A 20,592-nucleotide genomic window follows, 5' to 3' on the forward strand; every position below is an offset into this window, starting at 1 on the left:
TTATCTGGAGTGCTTTCTAGTGCTATACACACACATCAGTAAAAACAAATTCTAGATGTGGTGACAAGAGTAAAAGCTAGCACAGTTATATTGATTTCCAGTCTGGCCTGACGCTTCAACTCTCTCCTTTTAGACTATGTTCCCATCGGACCTCGCTTCTCTAATCTGGTTCTACAAGCCCTGCTGGTGCTGTTGAAGAAGGCGCCCCCTCATGTAAGTAACTGACAGCTTAAAGACTATAGGCAGACCTGTATTAACAAACTGTCTATAGTACTCTCTATTTCACATGCTAGATACTAGGTCTGTGAATATGTAGAACCCCTTTAATATAGTTAAATATAATATAGTTGCCAGCCTGTATTCCCTTGAATGGAACATGTGTTTGGCAGTGAGGGTGTAATATTGGAAATGACAGATAGATGGCAGTAGTTCTTGGCAAGGATATAATTTCTCATTTTGAAAGACTGCACCTATGCTTCTCCACTGTTACACAAGATTCTTCAATACTTACCGATAATAAAGCAAACATGAAATTAGACTATTTCCTACTCCATAAACGATTTAATAATGTACCTACACTATTTCAGTTTCCATTAACTGTTACTATGTCTAAAATGTATTTGCAAAGAAAACTTGATTTTCGACCTTCCTAGTTTTTTGCTTGCTTGTATTTCTGAGGATAAAATTGTCCTGACAGGCAGGTGGTGTTAGTAGATTGTGAGATTGGATGGGGAAGGGATGTAAAAAGGGGTTAAAAGTGTGTATTGTAATAAAAAAAAAAAAAAAAAAATAGAACTAGGTCCATGATATTGTCAAGGAGGAATGTTTTAAGGCAATGTTTATTTAATATATGAGATCCCATACGTTATTAACAAAGCAGAGGGATTTTTATAAGGTTGTCTCTTAAGTTGCCTTTCTGCTGCAGGTGTTGCACTGCTGTGAGTAGCCGACTGGTTTGTTTTATTACTGTTTTCCTAAAGGAAATTTACTGCTCTGGTTGCCAGAGTGGGAAGGGGTTAAATTAAAGAACGCTGTGTCTCTGCCGAGTGAGTGTTTTGTGCACTGAATTGAAGTGAAGGTATTTTCTGAGAGCGTGAGTGATTGAAAAAGGCCCCTCACAGCAGGGAGCCTGTGGACAGAGAGAATGGTCCCAGTGAGAGAGCAGGGCCCTGGCAGCTTCACCGGCTTGTGTGGTGCTTCATCTGCATGCACAGTCACACCGAGCAGGGGGGTGGGGTGTGGGGGGGCTGCTAAAGCAACACTTGGGTCAAGAAGAAGCATAATCTCTTGATGACTGGGCTGGGAGTCTGCGATTCACAACATCAAACATTGTAGAAAAATGCTGGCTTTTGTTATTGAACTCATTGTTTTGTATCACTGCCTTGCTTGATCTGTATTGGTTTCATTTTTCTTAACAAAACAGTATTTAGTAGATATGTAATATGTTATAGCCCTACCATACCAATTACATTTATATAGCATCCATGTCCAAGCCTCCCAGGGTACTTTACAGACTTAAAACAGCCCCTACAGAACTACATTTAAGAAAAAGTCTGGTGAAAAAGTCTTTAGTCTAACCTTAAAATATCAGCTGTGCTACAAAGCACAGCAGTTAAACCCTGCCACTTTTTTATTCAACATTTGGGGAATAGGAAATGCCAGGGACATTAGGAATAATGAGCTCTCTCAACATTTTTTTTTTAATTAAATGAGCATGTCAAGGTCATGAGCTGCTTTTGAAATCAATATGACATTTAACTGTAGCAAATGCAAGGTCCTAAGAACTGGAGTACTCTGCAAGGTTCTTCAATAGTTTCTATCTAACCGTGACAATGAAGCATCTGAAAGGACATCAAAGAACAAGTCCCAGTGATCACACCAAGGTAGTAACAGCATGAATCCATGTCTCCACATCAGCCTGCTGCAGCGTTCGTTCGCTTTGCAATATTTCTCAGATGACCAACAGACTTGAAATCTGAATAAACCCACTGTGGATATTTTTTTTTCCCCACTGTGGATTTTTTGAGACCAATTAGAGGCTGTAGCAAATATTGACAACCTCGACATTTAGTTGATGAAATGTATGGTGTCCAGGTATAGTATACTTGAATGATTACAAAACATCAGCATGATGATATAAAAAAGTGTGCAATTCTTGTGCAGCCACAAGTTCAGTGTAATTGGTACCAGTGGTTTATTTAACATAAAACCACAACATCATAATATCCACCAGAAGACATTTTAAACAAAACCTACAGCAATAACATGCTAGACACTAAGAAGAAATTTTGTTTTCTAAAAAGAAAAAAGCAAAAAAACTCCCATCACTTATTGTAATGAAAACTATTTTACCATGAAAGGTGGTTAGGTGGCTGGTATAGCCGTGTCCCTTGCCATTATTTTCCACAGTAATCAAATGGCTGTTGTAATACATTTTACTATGGAGGAAACAGTTTGCCAGTAGGTGAAAATATAAGCCTTGTGTTTTCAATATACTAACTACCATTGACATCTGCAAAATATTTATTTTCACAAAAATAATCTTTTGGGAAATTTCCATTCTAGAGGCTGGGAACAGGTCAGGGTTAACCCGGAATGGTGCTGTGCCCCCGCCTCCCCCCCAATTGTGCTGTTAGATGCAGCAGGTCTAGACTGAACCTAAAATAAGCACAGCTCCCTGGTGGCTTCTAGACAGACTGTATCCAAGTAATCCCAAGTGGTAATTGATCATGACCCAGTAGAGAGTTTGCAATCAACAGAACCACCAACACCCATGTGCCCCACTGCTTCTCTGTGGTTGATAATAATAGAAAACGCGCGATAATGTTTTCTATTATCTTCACTCATGCATACGTGGTAATTATTTTCCTGGCACGCCTGCCCAAAGGGGAAATGCCACTCCCTGGCTTTTAAAAAATAATACCTCTTTAACCCTATCACCAACTGTAAAGTGATGACAGACCAGCACGGCACAAACAGTTTTTGTAGGGCTGCTTTTTGGAGCCCTCGGCTGTGTTCTAATTGCAGTGTATTACTGCCATTATATTCAGTATGAATGGTGCCTGGAAAGTGTCTGGGGCAAAATGCCCAGTGTTGTTTTGTTTGTTTTTAAATACAGCACAGTTAGACTGACCATAAACATATCATGTACTGTTTTATCAGGATCTTGCTTTGATTTCAATTTATTTTCAAAAAGTTAATTATTTATATAATTATAAACCAGTGTTCTTAAATACAGTATTTGCAAATTAAAAACTTTACAGACATACATACAGAGTGAGCAAGCATGACTATTCAAGTCTACTTTTTATTGCAATTGTGTAAAGAATTTAATTAAAAGGTTTAAAATTTTTAATCTTTTAAAGACTTAATATTGTATACCCAAACCAAAAGTAGTGAAAGACCCAAGCAGTAACCTACTGTACCACCAAAGAGGATGTATTCTGTAAAGGGTTACAGGGAAATGTTATCAAAAACTAACTGTAATAGCATGTTATTGTGTCAAGCCCTTGTTTTTTTCCCCTAAATATTAATTATAGGACAGGCTGCTACAGATAGCACAGGTTTGCACAAGCTAATCCCTAGTTGTTTTTATGACAAACTGGTGATCAAGCAAAAAGTCTATGGGTCACAGTCTTGAGGGAGTTATTCATAATGCAGTCCTTCATCAATGTGCCCATGTGCACAATTACATAATACATCGTCAATAGAAACTCCAACTTTAAATGAAGTAGCATCTTTGCTTGCAAGGCCTGTAGCTGCTTTTTATATTTTTCTGTTAAGTGAGTTGAAGCAGTTTATTAAATACAGGTATATCTTTTTTTAGTAAGTTCACTTTGGACTGTAGATTGTAGAGCTGAAAGCATTACCAAGTACATTAAGTATGAAATGTAACTGTTACTGAATGGGTATTTACCTCCCAAATTCCCGAATTCTAAATACTTTATGCCAAAGCTGCTCTTTGAGCCTGTGACGCAGTCGTGACCCCCCCCCCCCCCCCCCCGCAGAGGGATGAAAAAGATTGCCGTCACAGATCTCAGTTATTTTTCCTTTGACGACTGACCTGCTTATATCTGTATATATTTAGCATTTTATGTGTTTTTATATATTTTGTATGTGATAATTAAACAAATCGCTATAATAGTTTTTCTATTTACGCTTATTTGTGTGCACTGCAGCCTGTTGCTAGTTACGTTCTGCTTTGTGCCCCGTGTGAATCCAGTGGCTCGAGTCGCTCCTTCCCAAGGGATCCACCAACATAAGTTGGCTGACTGTGCTCTCCCCCAGGCTGCACAACTCTGGTTGGAGGTTATTTTCTTTGGAGATGTTTTATATTATTGATGTCATTGTTAAATTACTGTTGTGTTGAGAAAAAAAAAATTCTCATTGTGTTATTGCTGGGCCAGAGCATGCCAAGGAGGCACTGGCTAATCACAGGTTCTGCTAATTTCATGTCCCTTTCTCCAAACGCACACTTAAGTGGTTATCCCTCTAAAGAACATTCTACATCCCTTACTCCAGCTCAGCACTGTCCCCTTTTCAGCTCTACAACATCTTACAGCTCTACTTTGAGAGGTGGCTGCATCCTCACCCCGTGGCTGTGCGCCAAGGGAGAGTGGGAAAGTAGCCCAGGCAGGAAACCATCTTCACGGTCTTCCTCATCCTCCTTGAGCCCTGCCTCTCATTCGCCTCCCCCACAGGAGAGGAAGAAGAGCCGCTGTTCCAGGCGATTGGCAGACTCGGAGCAGATGGAGAAAATCTGGGCAGCATTTTAACACCAGGGAACTGTTCTTGCTGAATTGCTGCGGGAACACTCCCACGGGACTGCAAGCACAGATTGGCCACAGGAGGACATACTGTCCATCTTCGTCTGTGAGGAGATGGGCGAACAGGAGCTGGGGTTCCCGTCTGAGGACGTGGAGTCAGACGACATGTCCTCTGTGGTTAAGCTCTCCCTGTCAGCAGAGCTTCTACTGCTGATCAAGAGGGCCACTGCAGTCTCGCAAGTGCCCTGGCCTACAACAGGGGAAACAGGGCTGTCAATTTATAGCAAGGAGCTTACCCCGTATCCCCCATCACCAGATTTTTCCCAGTCGATGGACGTCCTGCATAGGGTCCATGATGCGGAAAAGCTGGCCCATTTTCTGCCAGTTGAGGCTTCCATTGCTGCCTTGGGCGCGGCTAGGGAATTATTCCAGCATCCTGGTAGCCAACCATTTGCATTTGCTGCAGACCCTCTCGAGGAACCACAGGCCAGCTATCAGACACAGGGGAGAGTGGGGAGAGGAGAGGTTTTCCATCCACCTCCTTTCCAGTCTGATAGAGAGCGACAGCTGCATACACTCTACCCAGTTTGGGCGTACTACGTTGATAGGATGAAAAGTTGGAGACAGTCAGAACAGTTTTTTGTCTGCTATGGGGCAAAGTCCCATGGTCAAGCCCTGTCTAAGCAGTGGCTGTCCAAGCGGATAGCAGATACAGTCACGACTGCCTATGAGCTGGCCAGCCTGCCCCCAAGGGCCTTGCAACTTTGTGGGCTTTATTCTAGGGTGCATCTGTCAAGGACATTATGCAGTGCGGTGCTGTGGGTTACTCCTGATACCTTTACTAGGTTCTACAGGCTAAATGCAGTGGATCCTCTTTATTCGCAGCAGGCTTGGAGGAAAAATGACTGAAATATGTGACGGCAGTCTTTTTGATCCCTCGGGGGTGGGGTCACAACGCACGGGCTGAAAGAGCAGCTTTGGTATAAAATATTCAGGATTCAAAGCTTTCGGAGGCAAGTACCCATTCAGCAATGGTTACATTTCTATTTCAGGGAACTCAGGGAACGTTCTGGTTGGAATTAACGATTTACATTTTTGTGCTGTACTGCAAGAGCTTTACTCTTTCTATTCTGGATCGACCTGTACTCACAGCAGTTGTTAAATGTGCATGGCACAATCCAAAGGAAATCAATGAACACAACCTGTATATGTGTTTGTGGTGCAACAGGGACGCAAGCTGCTGATTATCGGGACCACAAGCCGCAAGGACGTGCTGCAGGAGATGGAGATGCTGGACGCCTTCAGCACCACCATCCACATTCCCAACATCTCCACTGGGGAGCATCTCATGGAGGCACTTGAGGTGAGCCAGCTATCGGACACGGGGGAGAGGAGAGGTGAGCCAGCTATCAGACATGGGGGAGAGGAGAGGTGAGCATCCTCCATTGGCACAAAATCAACACTGACACCAAATGCCAACAAATGTTTACGTGTGATTTGTCAGATAAGAAACAAGGCACAAGGGTCCAAGTAGTTTATAGGGGTATACGTTCTTACCACTTGAATCCATGTTGTGATTACAGTAAAATCAGTGTTAAGTATTACATTTTGTATGACTATTGTTCGGGATGTGTACTCTTCATACTGACAATGAGCCATTCCCTGTCTGGCAGCTGCTGGGGAACTTCAGTGATAAGGAGCGAGCGACCATCGCTCAGCATGTCAAGGGCAAGAGAGTCTGGATCGGGATGAAGAAGCTGCTGATGCTCATAGAGATGTCCCTGCAGGTAGGAGCACCTCAGGGAATCCAGCAGGTCCCTCCAATATTACATACTGTCACTTAAACGATATATAAACAGTTTTTGCTAAAACTTTTTGTGATGTTTGCAGTCTTTCTGAGTAGTCCTTGCTCAAATATTTAGGTTTTTTTTTTTTTTTTGAGCTGAACGTTTGTGGATCCTCTACTTTCTCTTGGGAGTTCCTAATTCCGGTAGCATCCCTTAACCCCTCATTGATTCCAATAGCATTCCTTAACCCCTCAGTGATTTCACTCTAAAAATCCCAAAATTATTCTGTCAAGTTATTGCATTATCTTATCTACTAATTACAATAAGGACAGGACAGTCAACTAGACTTGTAGTAATAGCTTTATGGTGACACTTTATTAAATAGACACATATCAGTAATTGTCCAATAAACATTTACGTTTGAAATTAGTCCTTGGGGGCACACATTCAATACCAGACTGCAAAAAGCGATGCAGGCTGTTGAGATTCATTTAATATACAATTACAGTTTTATTATTTGCTTCCTTGCAAAATATACGGTAGGATATTTGTATTTTTACAACATGCTGATAGAACCACGAGAGACTAGGTGAAGTATAAAAACTGTTATGCATAATTCAATGTGGTCCATTTTTATAGCTGTGTGTATATATTGAGAGTTGCTAGTCTGATTGTGATTGAACAATTCTAAGCAGAAGTTCTTTCAGGTATCTGAATTTAGGTCATAGTTGGATATCTATGCATGAATTACACCCTCTAATTGGTTAGGGCAGGGATTTTCAACCCATGGGTCACATGGGGGTATATAGGACGACTCAGAAATGCAAAATTAAATTAAAATTTTAAGTTCTTTTATTCTATTTAAATTATATATATATATATATATATATAGATATATTAAAATTATTATATGTTTACTTTATCTTATATATCATCTCTAAACCACTATGCATAAATATTTCATTTGTTTAAGAGCTTAAAGTTCACAGTCTTGCTATAGTTTCAATGTACGCATGTGTGATTTCGATTGAGCGTGTTTCCACTCTGATTACTATTAGGCACGGCTGCATTTTAGTCACAGCAATAGTGGTTGTTTTAATTATTTTTGGTGTTTGAGAGAGTAAATCCAGATTATCCTGTATATCGTTTCTGGAGTCCAAAATTGATATCTTTCTTGCTTACAGAAAACACAAGAAGAAAGTGAAAAGGATAGAAAGTTATAGCGAGTCCCTTTGAATCATTTTTATGTTTACTTTAATAAAAAAAGTTTATCATTGTGAGGTTAATGTTTTTGATGTTGGAAACATTTTACATAGCGCACATAATTATGCTGAGATAGGAAGGAAATGGTAACATGATAAACATTTACAGTGCGGATTATTTGTGCATCCAAAAACTTATAATTAAAAGTGAGCCTAAGGTTCTGGTGTTGGTCGGTTCTCAGATGTGTTAAAGACAGCGCTTGGGCCGTGGTTCTGGTAAAGCCAGGTATGCAGTAATGCTGTGCACAGTGCTTCCCTGCTTCCCCTCGCGCTGTGTCTGAGTCTGCTGGGACTTGCACTGCACCCCGGGCAACACATTCATTTACACTCATTTTGTTCTTTTTTTCCCTTTGCTTTTTAATTCGAAATCGCTACAGGCAAACCAGTAAGTTATTGCTCACATGTTGTATTAAATACTTTTATCGGATTTGCAAGTACTGACTTCCTGCCAAGGTTCCAGCCAAGTGTTATTCCTAGTAACATAAGACCTCAGAGCTAAAAACGTATTGTTTTGGCTGGTGTTCGTTTTCAAGGTGTGGGATGACAGCACTGAAGTGCTAAAAATGGAGTTAAGATTTGTGCTTCTGATTAGCAAGGCTCGAAGTTAATGTATATTTGGTAGCATTTTGCTACCCAAAACTCCTAATTTGCTACTGTTTGTTTTATACAGTAAAATTTTTCTGTTACCTTACGCTGCAGTATATGACCAGCCCTGAGTGAACATGTATGTAATTACCAGTATTATTTTTTTAACACGTACATTATTAGTGTCTTTCATAAAGCGGGAAACCATTGCTAACAGAGCTTGCTGATTTGTAGATGACTGAGGTTTGTACCGGCCCATGTAGATACGAGTGAGGATCACAATGCAAATCGTATTGGACAGTAGAGTACAAGTACTGTACCTACAGTAGCAGAACAACGTGGATACAATTTAAAGGTGTGTGATTTTTTTAAGATAACAGACAATGACCTAACAAGATAGTAAGATTATTCAGTGTCTATAAAATGATAATTGAATCCTGTCGTGGAGAATATTGGCTCAACACATAATAGGTAGATAATTATTACTTTATCAAAATTCTGACTATGAAAAAATAAACAAAACAGGAGCAAATAGCTAGCTGTAACGTTAGGGTCCAAGTAACGTCCTCCTTGTTTTATCAGTATGAATAATAGACGAAACACAGTCTTGAGGTGCATTAATTTATCTATCTGTTTTCTTTTTATAATAGATTATCTCTACCTTGCGTACTTCTGTTTAACTAGTGAAACGTGTACTTTAACAAATGTATTGCAGTGTCAAACTATGACTTACACACATAGCTAACTAATGTCACGGTTTAATAAAATGAACCCAGCATATCAAATTTATTTATTTTTTAAATCTTGGTTGATATCCCTTATTCTGTTAATACTTCTTAGTTAATTTCTTCAAAATTGTACAGCATTTAAAAATGCAGTGAAAAGGCAGTGTGTGAGCATACATATTTATGAACAACCCAGTTATTATAACATGTTACATGCTATGTGATAGTTTTGGATATTCAGTCTACTTAAAACAGTAGGTAGGTGTTAATTTTTTTATTATTTTTATATATAATTATTAGTCGAATAAACCTCTACCGAATAAGACCATTTTGCAATTCTTCACTACCGGCTTAAAAAGTTAACTTCTAGTGACAGTGGTTTTCAAATTGACAGTGGCATCTTTTATATTTTGCAAAGCAGATGGAACCTCACTTTTATAGTCTCAATTAGAACAATCAACAACACAGTTTCCCCGCAGTCTGTGCTGGTGCTAATAGATGCAGTAAAGCTTGAAGGATGTCCTTATCCTAATGCCCCATTCTCACAATACTCCAAACCATGCAGGGGTACTGATGGATTTAGATAGACTTAGGCTTCTGTGTTCTAGGGGCTAAGCACCAGCCCTCTCCCGTCGTGGAGGGAGCCAGGTAAGCTGTAGGCTGTCTACAGTGCAGGGCTGTGTGGATTTACGACCCAGTGCTGTCATGTTGTGATCCATCCTCCTATTCACTAGACATCAACACAGACACCCCAAGGCCTCTGCTCGAGTATCTGATTAAAGTGCATAATTGCTGCATTCAGCTTGAAAGCAGTTACTATACAATGCACACATTGTGTAAGAGTGCTGTCTATACCACTCCTTCTACAGCCTAGCCCAGGTCCATTTTACAATAAAGCCTGGACATGACTTTGGATTTGAGTGTGTCTGTGGTCTACACATTGATTCAGAAACAAACCAACTGGCCAATAGAAGGTATCCTAACGGGAGTAGGAGTAGAAATGCTAGCTGTCCAAACAATGACTATTATAGTAAGACGAGCTAGATGAAAGCAGCTACTAGAGAGAGGGGCTGAAGAGGTCTCATGAGTGTCGAATGTACCGCACAACATGACCGTCAGGGCTGCATTTTGGAAACCCTGGATCCATGGAATCCCCTCTAGTTTAAATCTTGTATTTGACCCAAAACTATATATATAAATATTTATATATGTACAGTTGATTTTTACAGCCAATTCTTATTCTTTTTATATACGTGTTTTTTAATACTGTAAGACTTCTCGGTCATCCAAGCAGCAGTCTAGGAAGGCCTAGTATCAAATAAATGTTCAGCTTTCCACCATAACTTCTTAAAGTACATATTTATCAGTGAAGCATGCTGCGCCGCTGAACGGGACTCAGTGAATGGTGCAGAGGCTGTTCTAGCCTTGGTAGTGTCTCATCTCCGTGTCTGACTCTTTCAGATGGATCCAGAGTACAGAGTGTCGAAGTTCCTGGCACTGCTCAAGGAGGAGGGAGCGTAAGTATAACCTTGCTGTGCTTCCAGTTCATCTCCATGTGTTTTATCATTTTAATTTATTTTTGTATTGTTTCATTTATTTATTTATTTATTTATTTATTTTACTGGCAGTTTTAATGACATGTTCTCTAATCCCCGATTATCTCCAGGGGCTGTGAGGAATAGCTTGAGATTTAGAGTATACTATGAATATGGTTCATGGACCTCTGGCAAACTGGTTAACAGTGTGCAGGTGATCAATAATCAGACAAACAACCATAGTCCAGGTGCATTAAATGTTTAATTGTATAATCCAATGCCTAATGGCTAACAGCAGTAAACAATAACAATGTTAATGATGCAGTACAACAGCTTGTATTCTCGTCCGTGTCATTGAGTTCGTATACCGTAGCTTTGCCCTCTTTCTAGATGGCCGGCTTTCACCTAACCCTTGGAATAAACTGTTGTGCCATTTAGTACAGGGTATTCTCTTCCCTTTATGCAACTGCCTCGTGGGTCGGGAGGGAGACCTAACACCAAGGATCATTCGATCTCTGTTACAAACTCTCACCCCTTGTGGTAGCTTTTCATTCATTTATATGGGTGCATGTCACATAGTTAACCCTAACCAATACTTTAAGCTTAGTTCAAAAACCAGGACCATAGGATACAGTGTGGTGAGGTAAGGGAATGGATTGGGATAGCGAGCCATGTTGTTGATGCTGAATCACTTGGATCAAAGTTTTTAAATCAACCAGCTACTAGGAACCAGGTGAGCACAGATGTGCCAAATGGTCTCCTCTTGTTTGTAAATGTTCTTAAGTTCTTAATGTGTTTCTTACACCAGGAGCTGGTTTAAACACAGTCCAGTTGAAATGTTTTCAAACTAACCATAAATTGAAGAATTGTGACCAACAGGGGGGTTGATTTCTTTAGCTGCTTCTATTTTAAGTTATATTTTAAAACTACATATATTGTGTTTGTGTTTTATTTACTTTTTTGGACCAACTTTTTAGGTCTGGCGGTGATAACCATATCCGAATTTAGCCCCTGTTTCCCGGTGTAATCCCAAGGGACACTCCCATGCATGGTAAGGGGTCTGATACTGAGCAGCTAGTCTCCCAGTACACTGTGCTGACTAAAGAGACTGCAGTCCATGCAGGCCAGTGGACCCTTGTCCTAGAGGGACCAAGCCCTTCCATTTGTTTCCCAGCTCTAGTGAATCTGCCAGGAAGATAACAATTCATTCATTAACACAGATTTAGTTTTATATTTTTGGCCTTTTGTTTTTTTTAATTTGAGAAGTTGCAGACAAACCATTGCATTACATAATATCATAACTCATACTGTACTGGTAACCCACAAACCAGTCCACAGTTCAGCATACTGGCTGTTCTAAAAAGCATCCTTCAAAGATGGTTTGTGAATGTTTGTTCTAAGTAATCCATTGAATACGTATTTTATTGTAAATAGCACTGCTTTTAAGGTAAGTATTTATGCTGCCAGGTGTGAAACTCTGGAGTCTGCAATCTGCCAAATTAATTGTGTGTCATTTGACAAATTATCATTAAGTACTGTATCAGTTAAGACTACCGTCCTATTTAGTCAGCTGCTACTCCATGAAAGGGTCTGGATTATATATAGAGAGTAGAGCCCCTCACACCCTGACCCCTCTCTCGTGTTCCTCCTCCTCACAGGGACCGCAGTGTGTATGAGTAGAGCCCCTCACACCCTGACCTCTCTCTCGTGTTCCTCCTCCTCACAGGGACCGCAGTGTGTATGAGTAGAGCCCCTCACACCCTGACCTCTCTCTCGTGTTCCTCCTCCTCACAGGGACCGCAGTGTGTATGAGTAGAGCCCCTCACACCCTGACCCCTCTCTCGTGTTCCTCCTCCTCACAGGGACCGCAGTGTGTATGAGTAGAGCCCCTCACACCCTGACCCCTCTCTCGTGTTCCTCCTCCTCACAGGGACCGCAGTGTGTATGAGCAGAGCCCCTCACACCCTGACCTCTCTCTCGTGTTCCTCCTCCTCACAGGGACCGCAGTGTGTATGAGCAGAGCCCCTCACACCCTGACCTCTCTCTTGTGTTCCTCATCCTCACAGGGACCGCAGTGTGTACGAGTAGAGCCCCTCACACCCTGACCTCTCTCTCGTGTTCCTCCTCCTCACAGGGACCGCAGTGTGTACGAGTAGAGTCCCGGCTAGGGGGTGACTGGAGTGTCCAGCAGGCTGGGAGAGTGACCAAGGGAACACATACATGCTGCCCACTGTTCAACACAATGGGAAAGGATCATGCCCCTCCTCCGCTACCCTCACCAAGCGCATTCTTTCTCCATTCTGCATGTTTTTAATAGCAACTGAAAAAAAAACATCCCTACTGATTCTATGTCTTAAAATTAAATAAATAAAAATACTGTTCCGATTGTCTTGTGGAAAATGCTGTTTAAATAGCAGTGCTGTGCTTTGTGTTCTGTGCAGTTAGAAATGCATTCTTGCTCTGTTTTATATATATATATATATATATATATAATGCCAATGCAACATATAGTGCATGGATGCCCCCCTTGCATATATATAGCTATATATATATATATATATGTGTATATGGACTAAAAATAATTGCAGTGAAAGTGGTATCTCAATGTTAAGCTTTCTTTTGTTATATATTTGAACTAATTTAACTAATACATGTTATTATTTTCATGTATATACGTTCAGGAGTAAGTGTGATCGTTAGAGTGAATACTTATCTGATTATCATGTAAAACAAACAATAAAAACGATTAAGCATCTTCTGATTATGTAGAGAAGTCAGCTCGGTTTGAAAGCTGGTACGGCAGGAGTGCAGGGGTGAGATTGCCAGGCTGGATCAGCAGGGGGCGCCCTACACACCAATTGGTGGGAGAGTGGCAGAGTATTGGGCTACGTTACAGTGGCAGTGTAGCTGTGATATCCTGCATCAGAAAGCAAAAAATACACCTTAAGCAATGAGTGGATGAACCTGTCCAGCACTGAAGTGCAGGGAGAATCTAGCATTGTTCACTCTGCTCGTGCTGCCGTCCTGCATCTTAGTTCCAGTAAATAGGATTGGAAGCAAGAATGCATTGTTGTTTTTTTGTTCTACTTTTCTTTCCTCTCTGTTTTCTAGTGCAGTTTGTTTTTAGACAATGCTGTGTAACCGGGAGAGTTGCACTGAAGGACACAAGTTGTTTCCTGACTCTTCCCACAGATGCACCTCACTGTACAATCGGTAGCGGTGATCAGGCCCACAGTTTAACTGATTCATCTGTCCGCCATATTTGCAAAGATCTAGACTCACAGTTTGACCACATGAAGTGTCTGGATGTAGTAAAGTCAGCAATCTTTAACACTTCTTCAAATCTGTAATGTTTCCTATACTACTCTGAATCTCATTCTTTTAAAAGGTACAATTCTGAAGGACTCCTGATTATTTTACTGCTTTGCATAACAGACAAGGTTGTAAAAATGGCATCTCCTAACTGACCGCTACCAAGTTCTCTGTACAGTGAAGTGTAGCGTAGATAAGGAGGAGTTTGGATGCCATCTATGAAGTTCCTGGCTCTCCTGAGACCCCATGCTTACTGTGCTGTAATCCTGCTGTCTGTGGCGATTCTGTACGCATTGGTGACTGTGGCACATTGCAGCCTCCCCCTGCCCTCATCTTGTGATGTTCTGCCCTGCATTCTTTGTCCCATGTAATTTAAAACATATATATCTATTAGATATATAGATATTATATATATATATATATAATATATATATATATATATATATATCTAGATATATATATATATATATATACAAAGTGACAATAGATATACAAAAATGGAACATGATGTATACATTTTTACTGTGAACATGTGATCGGTGTTCTAAGCTGCTATGATATAAAGTGTATGGCAGTATGCAGCTGTATTATTGCAATAAAAGCACAGATATACAGAAAATAATGCTGGCTTATTTCCTATTTATTTATCTGTGTGAGGGCCCCTGGCTTTACAGGGGTGAACAAAAGGTGGGAAAGAAACTGCAGCATCAGGCAAGGATTTTATTCTTCAAATATATACTCTTAGTTCAGTCATACAGGTATATACATTGTATAATAAATAATATTTATAAAAACAGCATTTTCAGATTATAAAATAAAAAAGGAATCATTAACTTTAGAAACTTTGTACAAAACTTTGGATATAGCAATAAAACAACAAAATAAACTGAGATGTTCCAGGCTAAGTCATAAGATAAATTGCTACACTATTGTATGGTATTGAGGTGTTAAATACAATTAATATTAAGGGTGCAGGTTTGTTTGAACATGTTTGCTAGAAATTCCCCTTTAGATATTGCCTTTACACAGATTAGCATGCGATATGAAGGTTTACAACACCCTCGCTATAGTGTATGAGGGTTTACAACACCTTCGCTATAGTGTATGAGGGTTTACTACACCCTCGCTATAGAGTATGAAGGTTTACTACACCCTCGCTATAGTGTATGAAGGTTTACTACACCCTCGCTATAGTGTATGAAGGTTTACTACACCCTTGCTATAGTGTATGAAGGTTTACTACACCCTTGCTATAGGATGCTGGGCTACAAGGATTAAAAAAGTTGAACCCAGATAAGATCCAATACAATAGTCAATTCCGCTGACCCTGTAATTCATGTTGTAGGCTGTTTATGCAGAATCTGTTTTGTAAAAGATATCACTTTAATCTAAATTGAACAAGGGTGTGCAGAAACTGCAGACTTCTTTACATAAGCGGCAATTACAGCAGACATCCAACAGGTGGTGCTGTGCTATGCAAAAAGTAAATTATAAATCAACGCTCCTTAGAAAATCTAAAAAAAACATTGAAAGAGTTCCCCGTTTTTAAATAACTTATTTAGCTCCATATTCTCTGTTTCGTGAGTTTTTAATTCCCCAGCTTTGTTTAAAAGGGTTATTTACACCCCAAACTGACTGACAGTGTCTGTTTAATTACAGATAGCCAACATCATTAAATAACCCTCCAGTCTTACCTCTTTGAAATCTCAGTTGCTTGTTTATTTTAACACTCCATGTAACTCCAGATTTTAAATTATATATTTCTTTTCATAAAACTATCACGTTTCAGTGGGGAAATTTAAATCAGTTTGTGTGTGTAGTCCTTTTACTGTATGTGCATGTGAGCCTGTCTCAGGAAAAGTTCAAACACATTTTACTGCACTAATGGGATGGGTTGTTCAATAACAATTTAGCATGTCTTTAAAGATTCTGAGATACCAAGATATTTAATAAGCAAAAACATGCAACTCATGCCCCAAAGTTGTTTAAAATGTATTCATCTGCCTGAATACATATACAATTGTGCCTGTAAGTACTGCCCCCTTCATGATAGCTAATACATCAAATAATAACAGCTTACTATACTGTAAATGTAGTTTCACATAAAGAAAAGTTTTAAGATTTAATTGTGACAGGCTTGTCATCTGAGATGACTACAAATAGCAGAAAACTTGATCTCTTACTTTCCATGGGAATTCTGCTAATTTTCCTCAGAGCAGGGGCTGTCACACAAAACTTACAATACATTCAATATATATTTACAATATAACAAGCCATCAGCCAACATAGGAAAGCTATTTGCTATTAAGAAATCTGTAACGTGTCAGAAAATGAGGCAGCGTGTCCCACTTTATCGCATACAAGCAAAGCTAATGCCAGGCCTGTCTGCAAACTCTCTTGGGGGTGGGAGCTGTAACCACTGCAGCCTGACACCAGGATCTGCTTCCCAGCCCCTGCATTTCCCAGGGGCTGACTTGTTGTATTCATTCCCAGGTGGAGCTCAGCCAGCAAGCAGAGCCAGGTAGTCTGGGAGGGTAGTTCCTGGGCTGTTAATTGAGCGAAGAATAGGAAAAGTACAGAAAACACATCAGTAAAACAATTCTACAATTCTATAGTATAGCATAATCAAAAACATACTTGTTTACTGTAGTAGAATCTCTATTCCTCACAACAGTGAGTAAGTAGTCTCCTGCAAGGTTTTAATCAGCAAACTATTTATTGATACAGTACCTCAAAAAGCTAAAGGACTCTGGACCTCAAGGGTTTGATTAATGCATCTCTGCTGTAGCTCATCTCCAGAAAGTGACTGGTCTTTATACTGCCCAGAGTTGGTCACATGAAGGGAGTTTGGTCCATACTATCTTATACAGTACCGTTTTTCATATGGTGTTTTTAAAGACTGCAACAGAAAAGACTGCAACTACAGCCAGCACTTGTAATTAAAGATCATGGCTAAACTAGTTTTTATACCATATCTAGAAATACTACTGAATGCTTCACTGCCCTTACACAAGTTTACACCGGTAAATCTACACATTAATTTTGCTTTTTCCATGGCGATACTATAGTTTACCATAGTTTACTCCTGTTTGCCATGTTTTTTAATATGCTTTACCAGACCTCTCTGGGCTTTACAAAGCTTACCTATGCTTTCACTGGTTTATTACACTTGGCTATGCTTTTATAAGGTAAACTTTTATAAGGGTGGCTAGAACAGGGGTTCCCAGTTCGGTCTGTCGAGATCCATTCCAGGTCAGATATTTATTCTAAGCAAGTCCTAGATCAGTTCATTGAATCGGCTAAGAGTCAAATAACTCATTTAGGATTTGATTGGAACGAACTTCAAGAGCCAGAATTGTGAACCAGTGTTGTGGAGTGTATGGCTCTGGTGTAGAAGGAGCAGTGCTGGGATGAGGAGCTCACAGGTTAGATAAAGGGCTGGAATGCAATTCTGGTTTACTGTGCTGTGGAAGATGGGTTAATTTGACCAGGAGGTACTGTACTTTACTCTTGGCACTATTTAATAAATAAGTTAATATTGAGATTTACATTTTTATACACCATCAATAATTTTATGGAGAGTAGAATAATGGGGATGGCTGATAATAAAATGTCTTACAGCTGGTGACTGAACTGCCAGTAGTGGAAACCCTTGGGCTTGAGTGATAAAATATGTTCTTTGCAAGATTCAGTGTAGCATGTTTAATATATGTGCATGTGTCCCAGATTGTGAAATCTATGATCAAAGATGTTTTTTAAGCAGTGCGAGTGTCTGTGTGTGTCTGCTTATACATGAAAGTGTATAATGTATGGGTTTGTAGATTCTCAGTTCCAGAACATTCCAGAACAGAAGTGCTCTTATTCGCCCCTGCGTCCCACCCTGTTCTCGTTTTTCACTTGCAGGTGTGCACGTCGTAGACCCGCACGCACTCCTGGCAGCTCACATAACAGCACCAGTGGAAGATGCAGTGGCACTTCTCCTTGCGCTTCTCAGTCCTTGTGTTGTGGCCCCGGCCGCAGCAAAGCAGGTCACAGCCCTCGATGCCATGCGATGAGACGTTGCAGACGCGGTCGCGGGTCCCAAAGGAGCCTGTCTCAGGGTTGGGCTCGCAGAAGTTGGGCGAGCTCTCGTAGTAGACCAGGTCTCGCTCAGTGGGGTGCTTGAAGAAGGTGTACTTGGCACGCAGCGTCTCCACCCAGCCTCGGGACTCCCTGTGCTTTTCCACCACCATCTCCGAGGCGCTGTCATACTTGTCCTTCAGGAAATCCCCCAGGATACGGAAGTCTGGCTGGGCCCACCAGCATGTCTTCACCTCACAGCTCCCCGACAACCCGTGGCATTTACACTTCAGGTGCATGTGGGCCAAGATTGTCTGGGGTGCAAGACAGCACAGCTTAGTAAGGCTACAATTATGAAAATTATGAAAAAAAACATTTAACACTATTTACAGAAGGAAAAAATTACCTAACAATTACAAATTGCCCACGTGGGGCTACATAGGATTCGATACACACAGAAATAATAAGAATTTGGCAACAGACCAGTTCATTTTGGAAATATACTTGATGGTATTCCCATTAAATATTATTTTGTTGGCAAAATTGACATCTGCCCTCTAGTGCTGTGACAACTATTTGAATTATCAAACAACAGCTGTGTCTCCTGACATGACACTCAAAATGTTTGGGCCCATTCACAAGGGAACGATTGCAAACGACCCAGGATCAGACCATTCAAGAAAAGCTCCAAGTTCAGGTCGAGGAGCAGTCAGACAGGAAGGACAGTCATCATTATTTCAAAGCCCCACTGTGATACATATTTGGGGGTGTGGGGCAGAGGGGTGTTGTGCATGGCACATTAGTATTTCAAAGCCCCATTGTGATACAGGTTTGGGGGTGTGGGGCAGGGGGGTGTTGTGCATGGCACATCAGTATTTCAAAGGCCCACTGTGATACAGGTTTGGGGGTGTGGGGCAGGGGTGTGTTGTGCATGGCACATCAGTATTTCAAAGCCACCCTGATATGTGTTTGGTCATACCGTGCGCCCTGCCTCGTTATTGTGCCGGTTCATTGCAGAGCGGGCGTCTGGACGGTTCTCTCGTGCGTCTGCAAACTCCCGGGATACCAGCACCCCGAACTCGGCGTCCTCACTGCAGCCTCCCCACTTCCAGCCCTCTCCGGGGGGGCCCTTGTGATGTGAGTCGCAGCCACACATGGTGGAGGTGCCCTCTGCGCAGGAGCGTGTCACTGCAAAGGCCACTCCAGCCGAGGCAATGGCGTGGACAAACGCAGACTCCCGCGTGGCTGTGGGCAAACAACAAGACAGGGTTACCACCAAGGGACAAGCTCAATAATCGTTATGTAAGTTTATCATACATATGTACATATCATACATATAGTACATACATATACTTTTACATTTACTGATCAATAAATACAGACACACCCTTAATATCACGGGCCATTATTATCTGTTAAGCTTGAACTTTTTAGATACTACAATGCTCTTATAAAGTTATAATAATTTTCTTAAGTAATTAATTTTCTTTAGGTATGGTCACCACACAATCTTGAACAACTACAACATGCTTTCTTGGTATATTTCAATGCAACAATCCCCTTATCTAAACTTTAAAAATTAAACCATTAAATAAACCTAAACATACTTTTCATCTTTTACAATTGAACTGAGACCTTTCAGGCTTTGGATTGACAGATCTGAATGGCACGATATGCTATGCTGAAATCCCATAATATACTATAAGTGAAACATTTGCCTATTGGGTGTTACTGTAAGCTATGTTAAAATCGTTTTTAGAGTAAGCAGCCAAAGTGGAGGATCCTGCACTCCGATTAGTTGAGATGGCATTTGCTAAAAGGAAACTATGTGTACAGAGAGGGATGATATGAGTACAGCTGTGGCTCCAGAACCTAGGCAAGTTGTATCCAGCACAGAATTCTAATGTTACTGTGTAGATCAGCAGTGGAGTCATTTTCAGTGTGGAGTTGGAAATGAAGCACAGGACTGTACAGCAGATGCCGTTTGAGGAAAGTGAAAGTGAAAGACTCAAGCTGTGCTCTAATCTATAATGAATGTTTAACCCCATTCCTTGTATTGAGGAATTCATCTAATGGCCAGCACACTACTGACTACTGGCTCCCTTATTGACAAGTAAAGACACACAAAGGTAGGAGAGCTAACCATGGTATCCAGGCGAAATTCCAGTACAGGTAAATTCAGTTCCAGTACAGGTAAATTCAATTCCAGTACAGGTAAATAAAATGAAAAATATTTTAACGGTGCCCAACATTTTACCCCCAATTTTCTCCCCAATTTTGAATGTCCAATCATTTTTTCCCCTTACCGCAGCAATTCCCCTACAGTCTATGTGTATTGAACTGGAGCAGTTCAAACAATGAGAATCCCCTGAGATTGGTAGGATCGTGGGTGCTTCTGTATCCAACGCAATAACCCTATTAACGTTTCTCATAGTAAAAGCACAGCAAAGTGTAATAAATCACAGTGAAAGCATGGTAGGGCCCAGAGAGGTATGGTAAAAAAAATTAAGGTAAAAGAGTAATGTTGTTTTTCCCCATAACTTCCCTGAAAGCCACAGTAG

General features: G+C 40.7%; 2 protein-coding genes across 7 annotated transcripts in view; one reads left to right on the forward strand and one right to left on the reverse strand.

Annotated features, from left to right (window-relative positions):
* LOC121301844 (vesicle-fusing ATPase) overlaps window positions 1-13,041 on the forward strand; it is a 62,556-nt gene extending 49,515 nt beyond the window's left edge. Inside the window, exons 17-22 of one of the 6 annotated variants that reach the window (XM_041231485.1) lie at window positions 134-213; window positions 5,995-6,129; window positions 6,440-6,553; window positions 10,587-10,642; window positions 11,638-11,711; window positions 12,795-13,041. In XM_041231485.1, the coding sequence (XP_041087419.1) occupies window positions 134-213; window positions 5,995-6,129; window positions 6,440-6,553; window positions 10,587-10,642; window positions 11,638-11,668 (416 nt within the window). In that variant the 3' untranslated portion in view covers window positions 11,669-11,711; window positions 12,795-13,041. The other 5 variants (XM_041231487.1, XM_041231486.1, XM_041231488.1 and 2 more) reach the window with 5 other exon arrangements.
* Window positions 13,042-17,103: 4,062 nt separating this feature from the next.
* wnt3 (wingless-type MMTV integration site family, member 3) overlaps window positions 17,104-20,592 on the reverse strand; it is a 40,247-nt gene continuing 36,758 nt past the window's right edge. The window contains exons 3-4 of the mRNA XM_041231333.1: window positions 19,011-19,276; window positions 17,104-18,345 (exon numbers count right to left, since the gene is read on the reverse strand). Of these exons, the coding sequence (XP_041087267.1) occupies window positions 17,866-18,345; window positions 19,011-19,276 (746 nt within the window). The 3' untranslated portion in view covers window positions 17,104-17,865. The remainder of the gene's footprint in view (window positions 18,346-19,010; window positions 19,277-20,592) is intronic.

Source organism: Polyodon spathula, chromosome 28 (assembly GCF_017654505.1).
Source record: "Polyodon spathula isolate WHYD16114869_AA chromosome 28, ASM1765450v1, whole genome shotgun sequence".
NCBI lineage: Eukaryota > Metazoa > Chordata > Actinopteri > Acipenseriformes > Polyodontidae > Polyodon > Polyodon spathula.